This window comes from Heteronotia binoei, chromosome 3 (assembly GCF_032191835.1).
Source record: "Heteronotia binoei isolate CCM8104 ecotype False Entrance Well chromosome 3, APGP_CSIRO_Hbin_v1, whole genome shotgun sequence".
Lineage (NCBI taxonomy): Eukaryota > Metazoa > Chordata > Lepidosauria > Squamata > Gekkonidae > Heteronotia > Heteronotia binoei.
Window position 1 is genome coordinate 99,153,318 of NC_083225.1, and position 13,335 is coordinate 99,166,652.

The window sequence follows — 13,335 nt, forward strand, 5'->3', positions numbered from 1 at the left end:
CTTCAATGCGAGGGTGGAAAGCAGAAATAGCTGCAGGATGGACCTTCAGGGAGGAGTAGGAAAGTCCCGTCTTGGAAAGCGCTAGGGTGTAGGACAGAAACTGGGAGATACTAGCGCGGCTAGGGTCAAAGTTATGCTGTGAGGCGTAGTGCGAGAAGCGCTTCCACTTGAGTGAATAGGATTTTCTGGTGGATGGCTTCCTGGAGTTCACTAGGACCTGACGGACTTCGGGAGGGAATTCTAAAAACTGATCTTCCAGGCCGTCAGTTTCAGTGATGCTGGGTTGTGATGCAAGACCTTGCCATGTTGTTGTGACAGGAGGTCCTGTGCTCGCGGAAGTTGAAGGAATGTGTTGTTGGACAGGAGCAGCAGGGTGGTAAACCAGGGTTGACGTGGCCACCAGGGAGTTATTAGGATGCAGTTGGTGCGGTCCACTTGTATTTTCTGTAGGACTCTGGTGATGAGTGGAATTGGAGGGAAGAGATAGTGGAGAGTTCCCTTCCAGGACTGGAGGAAGGCGTCCCCTCGGGAGAGTTGGGACGGAGGTCCTCTCATGTAGAAGTGGGTGCATTGGGCATTCGATGGGGATGCAAACACATCTATCTTCGGGGTACCGAAGACCTTGAAGATTTGTCGTATGTATTGTCTGTTGATGGCCCACTCATGATCGTTGGTCGAGTGACAGCTCAGGGCATCTGCCTGGACATTCTCGATTCCTGGTAGATGGACGGCTGTGAGAAAAATGCCTTGACTGATACTCCAATGCCATAGTGCTAGGGCCCTCTTGCAGAGTCTGGTGGAAGTGGTGCCCCCTTGTCTGTTGATGTAAAAGACGGTGGCGATGTTGTCGGAGGTGACCTGGACATGGCAGTTCTGTAGAGATGGGAGGAAGGATCTCAGAGCTTTGTGAACTGCAAGAAGTTCTAGGCAGTTGATATGGAGGGAGCTTTCGTAGTCCGTCCATTGGCCTTGCACTGTGAGGGCTCCCAAGTGGGCTCCCCATCCCCACTTGGAACCATCTGTGGTGACGATCACGGAGGGAGGTGCCTGTTTGAATGGCATTCCCATACGGAGATGACGTTCCATCGTCCACCATCTCAAGGATGGGATGATGTGTGATGGGAGGGACAGCAGCGTGGACTGGTGCTGTCTGTGCGGGTGAAAGGTCCTGATGAACCACATTTGTAGAGGTCGCATGTGTAGCTTTGCAAAGCAAAGGACTGCAGTGGTAGCTGCCATTAGACCTAGCATTCTCTGGTAGGTGAGTGCTGGTTGGGTGCGGTGAGCAATGATTGTGCTGGCTAGAGACTGGATGGTGAGTACTCTGTCCTGTGGCAGGGAAGCTGTTTGGGAGATCGTAGAGATGTCTGCTCCTATGAATTGAATTGTCTGAGTGGGAGTTAGTTTGGACTTTGATATGTTGACTTGGAGGCCGAGTGTGGCCAGAAGGGAAAGGGTAGTGGAGACGTCCAGTCGAAGTTGTTCTCTTGAGTGGGCGACGATCTGCCAGTCGTCTATGTACGGATAGATTGATATCTTTTGTTGACGCAGTGCTGCGGCCACCACCGCCATACATTTGGTGAAAACTCTCGGCGCCGTCGAGAGACCGAATGGGAGGGAGCGGAATGGGAAATGTTGATTCCCGATGGCGAATCTGAGGAATCTTCTGTGATGGTGATTGATGGTAATGTGGAAATAGGCATCCTGTAGATCTATGGATGCCATCCAGGCTTGTTCTGGGATGAGTGGCAAGATTGACTGAAGGGTAATCATGCGGAATTTTTTGTAGGTGATATGAAGATTGAGCTTGCGGAGATCGAGGATGGGGCGGAGTCCTCCGTCTCTTTTCGGCACCAGAAAGTAGCGGGAGTAGAATCCGGTTCGCTGATATTGTGGCGGTACCCGTTGTATCGCGCCCTTGTCCAGCAAGGTTGTGATCTCTGTTTGGAGGGGTGCGGATGGTGGTGTGGTGAGAAATCTGTGATGTTTTGGGGTAGACGTGAATTCTATTATGTAGCCCCTTTGTATGATCTCCAGGACCCATGAGTCTGATGTTATGGACTCCCAGGCGGGGTAAAAGGGCTGCAGTCGTGTGTGTAGATGGAGGTTTGGCTGAAGGCAGGCATCTGGACGTCTGGGGGCAGGGTGGTCAAAGAGAAGGTTTGGTAGTGGTGGTGGCCTTTTTGGATGTTTGAGGGCGTGCCCTCTGCTGAAAGGGCTGTTTGGACTGGGGGGGGGGGGGTTGCGTCTCCATGCCTCCGGTTGTCTTGGGGACCTGGAGTTCTTGTAGTAGCTTGGTCTCCAGTTCCTTTGCCTGCTGAGTTGGGGTTGGTGTTGGGTGACCCCCAATCTCTTTGCTCTCTTCCTGCTGTCGTCTACAGATGTGAGAATATCATCAGTGGTGGCGTTAAACAGGCCGAGGCCGTCGAAAGGTAAGTCCTCAATTTTGTACTTGATGTCAGGTTGGAGGGATGAGGATCTAAGCCATGCGTGTCTGCGCAGGGCTATAGCCGAGGCGAGGGTCCTGGAAGAGCACTGAGCAGCGTGGCGCGCTGTATTAATCTGTTGCTTGCTTACCCTGGCCAGTTCTTGCAAGGCATTAGCAGCTGGTTTCTTTGTTGCCTCAGGTAAGGAAGGGACAAGGGTATTGAGGTAGTTTGTTAGGTTATATGCATAGGCCGAGAAATATGCCATGTAATTGTGTATTTTAGTCGTGGCCGTAGTAAGGGAGTATATTTTCCTGCCGATGGTGTCGAGCTTCTTGCCTTCCCTCTCTGGGGGCACTGGGTGTCTGGTTTGCTTCGACTTCGAGGAGGAATGCACAATCATCGAATTCGGCGCTGGGTGGTTAAATAGGAACTTCGATTCGGGTACATGGACTTTGTAGAGGGCTTCCACCCTTTTGGAGGTTGGAGGCACGGACGCCGGTTTATCCCACGCCTCCTTGAGAGTTTCAAGATGGACGGGGAGCATGGGGAAAGAGGAACTTGAAGGAAGGTCCACATGCACCAGGTCATACACGACGTCGGAGACCCTGGGGGCGTCGGTATTGAGTTTAATATTCAGCGAGTTTGCCATATTCGAAAGGAGGTCCAGGTAGGATTTAGGACCTTCTGATGGAGATAGCTCAGCTGGCTTGGCTATATCAGAGGCCGGGGAGTGTAAATTTGTGGTAGAAGAGTCGGAGTGTTCCACTTCGGAGTCGTCATCGGTTTCATGTAGGGGTTCGGCCAGAGGTTCCAGGAGCGGAGGTTGTTTGGCAGAGGCGGCAGATGTAGACCTGGTCGGTGAGGTCGGTTTCAGCTCGAAGGTGTGAGCAGGCTCTTCACGGTACCGAGAGTGTTCATCGTAGTCAGAATGGCGTCTGCGTGGGGGAGAATCTCGGTATCGAGTCCGATCAATTTTGTAGCTATGGTCCCGGTAATAAGGGGACTCGTGGCGGCTGTGGTAGGAACGGCTCCTCGGGTCCGGATGCCGGTAAGCGTCGAAGGAAGGGGATCTGCGATGTCTCCGTCGATCCCGAGGGGACGGTGATCTGGACCTCGAGGGGGAGTAGTAATGGTACCTTTCTCTCCGACGGCTGTGAGATCGTTGGCGACTGCGAGATCGTGGTGTGCGGAGACGCGGTGGTATCTCCCTCGGGGTCGAGGGTTCTCTGATTAGAGAGAGAGCTGCCAGTGGTTGAAGGGGGATTTCTAGGAAGGCGCGAGCGTCGATGAGGCGTTGGCTTCTGGTGTTGCCGGGTGAGTCGACATAGAGTATCTGCTCGGGTGGAGAGTTGGGAATCGAGGGAGATTTAGATGAGATACGCACGATCTCTAGCGGTGTAATGGCTGGCGTCGACGTCGACTTCGAAACTGGTGTCCTCGGAATGGAGGTGCTGGAACTCGTGATCGGGTTTGAGGTCGCAGGTTTTGCTGATGGGTCGGATGACTTATGTCCCGTCTTGGGCTTCTTCGGGGGCTTGGTGCTGGTCGACTCTGCATGAGTGGAGTCGGATCGGCGGCGCTTTTTGGCGTCATCAGACTTTTTGGTGTGTTTCCCGGACTTAAGCTTGCAGGGAACCTGAGCCACGGAAGCTGCCGGCTGCGCCACTCCCGAGAGAGGTAGGGAAGATGGCGAGGGTTGTTGTGCCACGTGGGGCATGGTTGGTCGCAGAGAGGACTCCATAAGATGGCTTCTGAGTCTCGCGGTGCGGTTTTTGCGGGCCTGTTTGCTGAATTGGCTGCAATGCACGCAGGTATCTGTGCGATGTACCTCGCCAAGGCAGAATAGGCACAGGGAATGGCCGTCCGAAGAAGGGATTTTTGAAGAGCAGCGAATGCAGCGTTTAAATGTTATTTTGTCTCTTCCTTCCATCCGCCCGGGGGAGGGAGGAGACGGGGAAAAAGTTCGAAGATAGTAAGAAAAGCCTTTTTTTTTATATACGATACCAGAAGGTGAAGGAGAAGGATGAGAAGGCGAAGAAAGGACGTTGGAGGTAGATTGCAGTGAAGAAATCGGGAGACTCAACGAGGTAGGTGTGATCCGGTCGGCGGTAAAGAAGAAACTGAGTGGCTAGGCACCTCCCCCTCGTCCAGGCATGCGCAGACGATGCCTCCTCCCCAGGACGAGTGGGAGGCACGCCAAACTAACGCTCAAGATTGCTTTGAATTCTCTGGGGTTAGGGCTGATCCTGCGGATTACCCATATGTGTGACTGCACAGAGACCACGAAGAAGATGCACAGGGCCAGCTGCTGCTGAACCCCTACCTCCCCACAAAAGTCCCATGCTGAAGAAAAATCCCTCCAGGGCTTTTCTATGGGGGCGCCACTTTGGTGACACCCCTCCAACAGCCGGAATCAAAGGCACCACAGGAGGACGATCTGCGGACACCTCTGAAGGCAAGATGACGGAGCCCGGAAGTCGCTAATCCATAGTTGTTCTCTATCTACAGAGTTGAATGCCCCTTTAAGGTCCAAAAAAGCTGCATAAAGTTTGGAATTCCCAGTATATTTGTCAGCCAGGTGTGCTAGAGTGATACAATGATCTACAGTAGATTTACCCTTACTAAACCCAATTTGTTCAGAGCCTAAGACTCTTTGCTGGGACATCTAAGAAGTTAATTTAGTTAATAGATGCTTGGCGTATAGTTTGCCTATAATGGAAAGAAGGCTGATTGGCCCGTAATTAGAAGGAATTGTACAGTTACCTTTCTTGTAGATCGAGACTACAACTGCATTTTGCCAAGCATCAGGAATAAGGCCCATTTGATTAATCATGGTAAAAAGGGAAGCAAGAGGGACAGACCACCATTCTGGATTTAACTTTAAGAGCTCTGGGGGAATCAAATCAGGGAGCTTTCCCAGTTTTCAGTAGGTTGATTAATTCTATTACTTCATCTGGTGTCACAGGTGTCCAAGCTGGTAAGTTCTTATCATAAAAATCACATGGCTTAATGGTACAATCTTGGTTTTGCTGTAATAAGTCAGAGAAATATTGAAACCATGCACATGATGGAATCACAGACATGGGGAGAGGCCCCACACATTCAGACCCTGAGGTTATAGCCCAGAACTTCTTAGAATTGTTTAAAATAGTGGCTTGGTATAGTTGATCCAACTGATGGTGCAAATACTCTAATTTTTTCTTTGTTATGCTCTTCCTTAGCTGTTTTTTTACTTGGAAGTACTTTAAAAGAAAAGAGTTGTTAGAGATTTGGAATTGGCTATAGATATTACGTAATTGAGTTCTTCAGTGAACCAAGTGTTAATGCCCCTATTGCTTCTCTTTGTGGAATGATTAAGTTTTATATTGAGTGACTGAGAAAAATGGGAAATCAGAGTATTGTAAGCTGAGGATCTTTGGTGTGGGATCCATGCTATCAATTATAGCAGGGGTGGCCAACGGTAGCTCTCCAGATGTTTTCTGCCTACAACTTCTATCAGCCCCAGCCAGCATGGGGCTGATGGAAGTTGTAGGCAAAAAACATCGGTAGAGCTACTGTTGGCCACCACTGAATTATAAAGACTCTAAGATCAGAAAAAGATCTGAGTTGAAGTAGCTCAGATGCCACCTGCATAGAATAGTTGTTCCATACAATTTTAGGTAAGATTTCTGGTTCAGAGGTCAGAGAAACTGGTGGATGGAAAGGGGCAGCAAAAAGACTGGTTCTGAGTGTTAGGATCAGAGGCAGGTGGTTACTAAATACAAAACCTCCAATCTCAAAGTTCAAAACACAAGATGACCATGGGGTAAAAGGATTACTGAAGGAGGATGGGGAAATGGCTGAGAAGCTGAATGCATTTTTTGCCTCCGTCTTCACCGTGGAAGATGAGAAGTGTTTGCCTGCCCCAGAACCACTAATATTGGAAGGGGTGTTGAAAGACCTGAGTCAGATTGAGGTGACAAAAGAGGAGGTCCTACAACTGATAGACAAATTAAAAACTAATAAGTCACCGGGTCCGGATGGCATACATCCGAGAGTTCTGAAAGAACTCAAAGTTGAACTTGTGGATCTTCTAACAAAAATCTGTAATCTTTCATTGAAATCTGCCTCCGTTCCTGAGGACTGGAAGGTAGCAAATGTCACCCCCATCTTTAAAAAGGGTTCCAGAGGAGATCCGGGAAATTACAGGCCAGTCAGTCTGACTTCAATACCGGGAAAGTTGGTAGAAACCATTATCAAGGACAGAATGAGTAGGCACATTGATGAACACGGGTTATTGAGGAAGACTCAGCATGGGTTCTGCAAGGGAAGATCTTGCCTCACTAACCTGTTACATTTCTTTGAGGGGGTGAACAAACATGTGGACAAAGGAGACCCGATAGATGTTGTTTACCTTGACTTCCAGAAAGCTTTTGATAAAGTTCCTCATCAAAGGCTCCTTAGAAAGCTTGAGAGTCATGGAGTAAAAGGACAGGTCCTCTTGTGGATCAAAAACTGGCTGAGTAATAGGAAGCAGAGAGTGAGTATAAATGGGCAGTCTTCGCAGTGGAGGACGGTAAGCAGTGGGGTGCCGCAGGGCTCGGTACTGGGTCCCATCCTCTTTAACTTGTTCATAAATGATTTAGAGTTGGGAGTGAGCAGTGAAGTGGCCAAATTTGCGGATGACACTAAATTGTTCAGGGTGGTGAGAACCAGAGAGGATTGTGAGGAACTCCAAAGGGATCTGTTGAGGCTGGGTGAGTGGGCGTCAACGTGGCAGATGCGGTTCAATGTGGCCAAGTGCAAAGTAATGCACATTGGGGCCAAGAATCCCAGCTACAAATACAAGTTGATGGGGTGTGAACTGGCAGAGACAGACCAAGAGAGAGATCTTGGGGTCATGGTAGATAATTCACTGAAAATGTCAAGACAGTGTGCGTTTGCAATAAAAAAGGCCAACGCCATGCTGGGAATTATTAGGAAGGGAATTGAAAACAAATCAGCCAGTATCATAATGCCTCTGTATAAATCGATGGTGCGGTCTCATTTGGAGTACTGTGTGCAGTTCTGGTCGCCGCACCTCAAAAAGGATATTATAGCATTGGAGAAAGTTCAGAAAAGGGCAACTAAAATGATTAAAGGGCTGGAACACCTTCCCTATGAAGAAAGGTTGAAACGCTTAGGGCTCTTTAGTTTGGAGAAACGTCGACTGAGGGGTGACATGATAGAAGTTTACAAGATAATGCATGGGATGGAGAAAGTAGAGAAAGAAGTACTTTTCTCCCTTTCTCACAATACAAGAACTCGTGGGCATTCGATGAAATTGCTGAGCAGACAGGTTAAAACGGATAAAAGGAAGTACTTTTTCACCCAAAGGGTGATTAACATGTGGAATTCACTGCCACAGGAGGTGGTGGCGTCCACAAGCATAGCCACCTTCAAGAAGGGGTTAGATAAAAATATGGGGCAGAGGTCCATCAGTGGCTATTAGCCACAGTGTGTGTGTGTGTGTGTATATATATATATATATATATATATATTTGGCCGCTGTGTGACACAGAATGTTGGACTGGATGGGCCATTGGCCTGATCTAACATGGCTTCTCTTATGTTCTTAAGATTCCAAGAGAGGAGACACTAGAAAGTAATCAATTACACTACATCCTATTATAGAAACAAAACTGAATTCGCTGGCTTTAGGGAAACAGGTAAGTCCATTGAGCCATGCTCTATTGAACTGAAGGCAAAATTTAGTGATGCATGCACCATTTCAAATTATAATGGAAAAGAACTCCCAAGTACCTAAAAGATTTAACTGGGTCAATGCACCTGTCATTGGTTTTCCAGCTATGCTGTTTCCATGATTTTGGTCTTATCATAATTGGTGGATAAGGAGTTCTGGGTGCAGTATGAAATAAAAGATGACAAAGAACGCATTAATCCCAGTTCGGAATTTAGTTTAGGGGCTTGTCCATCTAATTTAGCTAAATAAAGGGGGAGGTCTGCGAGAAACAAATTGAACAGCAAGGGGGTCAGGATGCAGCCCTGTTTTTTCCCCTTGGAAATAGGATTTTTTTGCATCAATGCACCCTTGTTAGTAAATTTGACCTGGTGAGAATTACAAAAGGCGTTGATCGATGCCTAATTTAAATAGTTTGTCTCACAAAAGCGGTCTATCAATTGACTCGAAAGCTTTGCGGAGATTGATAAATGCCACATATAGCTTACCTCTGGAGTATTGAAGATATTTTTCAGCTAAAATGTGTAATGCAATGTGTGATGCAATGATCCAGCGTGGAGTAGTGAGCTGTGAAACCTATTTGTTCCTTCCCTGGCAAACTATGGTCCACCATCCAAGTGTATAGCTTCTTTAATAAGAGTTTAGCATAGAGCTTCCCTATTAGAGATAAAAGGCTAAGAGGTGTACAATTCACAGTATTGTTGGAATCACCTTTTTTAAAGATTGGGGTTATTATAGAGTTTAGCCATGTTTCTAGAAGGGAACCAAATTCATCGATCTGAGTAAAAAGATGTGCCAGTGAGGAGGACCACTACTCAATGTTGCTTTTTAAGAGCTCAGTGGTATGCCATCAGGGCCTGGGGCTTTGTGCATTTATAGGGAAGAAATTAACTCAGCTACTTCATCTTGTATAACCAGCAGCCATTCAAGAATGTTGGAAAGTGTTAATGAGACATTAGTGGAGGCAGTTGTAGATACATTATTAAATAAGCAAATATAGTAAGAGACCCTTTTCTGTGGTGAAATTGGGCAAATGTTGGGGGCACCAGGATAGTTATTAAGACCTGAAACCAGGAACCATAAGTCTTTGTTATTATTGTTTTCGATGGCTTGGAAAAATTTAATCCAATGTCCTAAGGAGTGGGCATGTTTTTTCTGAGCAAAAAAGTATTTGACACTCCCTCTTTATTGTGCAATAGTGTTGGAAGTTCCATGGAGATACAGTAGTAATTATATATACAATATTGATATTTACCAGTGGTATCACATCCAGGAGAAACACTAGCAGTGTGCAGAGCTCTGAAATTGTTGCAGAAGTATGGCTGTTTTTAGCCAGAAGGTGTGTTTGTACAGCCTTATTTCTGCAATTCAAAAGAGAAAGCATACAAGACAATATTTTAATCAATACTGAAGATATTTCTAGAAATGGAAAATAATTTAGACTCTTTTACATTTTGTAAATAAAATATCAACCTTGTTAAAGAAATTCAGCATTCTCCCCCTTCCAAAACAATCACTTGTAACATTTAGTACTGTAGATATGGAATGTGGAAACACATTTTGCTTTCCAGTTTTCATTAAAACTCTTCAGCCCCTATGGCTCTAAATAACAAGCTGCATATACCCTGGGGAGACCTTACATTTCAGAGTGGACTGTGTAAGTAAGAATCTGCAGTAAACACATGGACTGGATTTCTAAGATTTTAGAGGATTACAACATGGACTGAATATGACTATATATTTGTACTCATCTCTCTGCTTGCCATGAAAACTACTTAACCTCAAAAACATGGGATACCAAAATGTGAATTATGTACAGTAAACACATATTAAACATTTCAATGTATGGCCAGTCTTTTCTTTCATTTCATGGGAAAACAGCTCAAAAATCAAGAGTGGGATAGTGTCACCTTGAAAGAGGCTCAGAACAGGAGCCATTTTTGAGTCACCTCCATGACAAGATCATATGCTGTTTGAGATGGCAGAAAAGGCTCCATTTTTGATACTGAAGCTGAGAAATTATGATCATGCTTCAGAGAATCAAGCGCTAAACTCACAAGGAAGTAGCCAGGTTCCACTGGGGGCCAGAATATCCCCCCAACAATTCAATTTTTGGTGTCCTGAGATTTGCAGAACAATAATCTACCTCCTATGACCCTCCCAGAATCTGCCTTACAATGCAGCCTTCCCCAGAAAGCAAATCAAATCACACATTCCCTAGCCCTTGTTAACTGGACTTAATCAGGTAACTCAAATCACACCCAGGAGATTCAATCACCTTACCTTCCCCATTATCCCATGTGGCAACTATCATTCTCTCTCCCCCCCCCCCCCTTATCTTTAAAAAAATCCATGGCAAACAACAGCAGCCAGGATTCTGACTTCCCCAAAATTTAGAGAGTATACCAAAATCCTCCAGCTACAGAGTTCTGGACATATGGCCCAATGACAGAAAAATTTTAAAATGCCACCAAAATTCAATAGGATTTGGCTACAACAGTAAATGCCTATCAGAAAACAGGATAAAATAACATCCTAACAAAGGGAAAATTAGGGTCAATCTGAGCCCCATTTCAAGCACAGACCAAAGATCCCTCAACACTGACATCTTAGAATGCATTTTTTTGATTCTGAGCATTTCTGGTAACAGGAGCTTGAGCAAGTAAACTTCTCTAGGCCACCACTATTAAGGTTACTTATTTTAGGATTAGACCAACAAGACAAACCTGCAAATGTGAAAAGACTGTGCAAATTTTGTAGGCTAAAAGATAGTCTCAAAAGTATCAGTGAATGATCACATTTCACAACAAAACTCTCTGTGGTTTTAAAAATAAGCAAAGCAATAAATGCTTCAATTTTGCTCTATTAGTGGACGGGTTTCATCCCCTAGTTCAACTCCATCTCTAGCAAGCAACGATATAAACTGCATAGCTACCTGAAGCAGTCTTCAAAACATCTGGTCATATAATCCCAGAGAAAATCAGTGCTTAAGGATGTGATCAACAGGTTGACTGTTTTAACAATCTCAGATGCATTCTTGTTTTCTTTGATTGCACTAGAATAGGAATAGGGTCAATAAAACAATGATATTTTTCAAGCAGAAAAAGAGAGAATACTCAGCCATTATAAGCCAAGCCAAACTTTCTCCAAAAGTCATCTAAGGACTAGCCCCCTCTGATAGCTGCCTTCTTTCACACTCATACTTAAATAAGTGTGCATGGGAGGCCTCAATTCCTCTCTCCCCCATTATACTTTTAGTGCTGTCACAGCAGGGTCCCAGGTGCAAGAGACCACATAAGTTATGGTTCTAATATGGCCACAAGAATTACATTACAATTGCTCCTGGGTTTTGCCACACATTGCAAAGATCAGCAAGAGTTCTAGCTTCCATGGATTCCTATAAACCTTATTGTTTGGTTAAGGTATTGGGTTGCCATGAGGATAAAGTGGAGGAGGGAACTGTATTTCTCATGGATTCTTTTCACTAGAGCATTTCCAAAGTGCTAAAAGTACAATGGAGGCCCCACAGTGAGCTCCTATGAATAACTAGACTGGGCTTAAAGTGAACTTAACTTAGGACCAAGTCAAATTCAACATGAATTAACCCATTTGAGGTAAGAAACCATGAGGTTATTTTCCATGGGTTCTGAAATAAATTTGAGTCAAGGGGACCTTATCCATCACTAGTTCTAAGCTTTAAATCAAATTACTTGATTTCAATGGCTTCCTTTCAAAAAACATAAAAATGCAATTCAAAAGGTAGAATGACTTTACATGACACAATACTTGTGGAATAAGGGCTCAAAACAGAAGTGATACTGAGCCCTGACCTGGACAACCCAGGCAAGTCTGATCTTGTCAGATCTCAGAAGCTAAACAGAGCTGACTCTGATGGGAGACCTCCTTGAAATATCAAGTTGGGAGGACAGGGGCAAGCTTTATTCAGCTACCTCTCTGAATATCTTCCAGGTCCCCAGTAGGGGTCAGTCACCAGAGATCAATTTGGCTTCTCAGTGTGTGCATACACACACACTAATAAAAAACACCCAGAAGTTACATGGGGAGATCCATGAATAGAGTTCCCAACATTTCTCATTCTCTAAAAATCAGGCCTGATTCAGATTAAGACTACAGTATGAGGGGAAGAGAGGATTAAAGCATTTTCACCTGTACCCTTTACATGTTTACTCCAGTGGCACACACAACAGCCTGCTAGAGTCAATTCAGGAAAAGGGCAAAAACAAAAACCTCCCTTTGCACTACAGTCTTAACCTGAATTGGGCCCACACAACAGGTTTGTAGACAAAAAAAAGGGCTGGAAACTTTATGGAAGTTCCAGGAACATGTTTGTTTGAATCCCAACCCCTATTGTTCTTTATTTACTTAGTAAGACAAATGTTTTGAAGAAGCACTTTATTAATTTAAGAAGAAGAAGATGATATTGGATTTATATCCTGCCCTCCACTCCGAATCCCAGAGCAGCTCACAATCTCCTTTATCTTCCTTCCCCACAATAGACACCCTGTGAGGTGGGTGGGGCTGAGAGGACTCTCACAGCAGCTGCCCTTTCAAGGACAACCTCTGCCAGAGCTATGGCTGACACAAGGCCATTTCAGCAGGTGCAAGTGGAGGAGTGGGGAATCAAACCCGGTTCTCCCAGATAAGAGTCTGCACACTTAACCACTACACCAAACTGGCTATAGAATTAAGTAGAATTAATGAGTTTGAGTAGTCAGTCAGTTTGAACTAGGAAGACTAAGATACCTTGAAAGGACATTGCCACTCTGACCGTAGCTAAGTTTAAGATCAGAACCCAGTGTATCCTTGCAGTATGAATAAAAGGCTCTGATCACTTCAAGAAACACATCACCAACAACTGGTGGTCCTATAACAAAAGGAAAAAAAATTAATCCAACCAAAGCTCTGTTGTAATTAAATTGAGGTCTTGAACGTAAAACAGAGTTTCTTTTTTTCATTTTGACAGTTCAATGTATGATCAAATAACCAAGCATTATTCTAATTTCACAAGCAAGTTTAGGAAGTGGGAAGTGCAACCCAGAATTTGCATCCCATAAACTTGTGGTTTGTATCTTGCTGTTTATGAGGTTCCCCAACTCCCAAGACTATCTCCCTGCTGTCCACCATTATGCAAACAAAGAGGACAATTAGTTCACAAGCCTCAGAATT

At 45.2% G+C, this 13,335-nt stretch overlaps 1 protein-coding gene across 2 annotated transcripts in view; it reads right to left on the reverse strand.

Annotated features, from left to right (window-relative positions):
• Positions 1–13,335, reverse strand: part of DOP1B (DOP1 leucine zipper like protein B) — a 126,403-nt gene that overhangs the window by 69,256 nt on the left and 43,812 nt on the right. For both annotated transcript variants that reach the window (XM_060234275.1, XM_060234276.1), the window contains exons 10-12: positions 12,913–13,033; positions 11,084–11,203; positions 9,404–9,509 (exon numbers count right to left, since the gene is read on the reverse strand). In XM_060234275.1, coding sequence (XP_060090258.1) covers positions 9,404–9,509; positions 11,084–11,203; positions 12,913–13,033 — 347 coding nt within the window. The remainder of the gene's footprint in view (positions 1–9,403; positions 9,510–11,083; positions 11,204–12,912; positions 13,034–13,335) is intronic.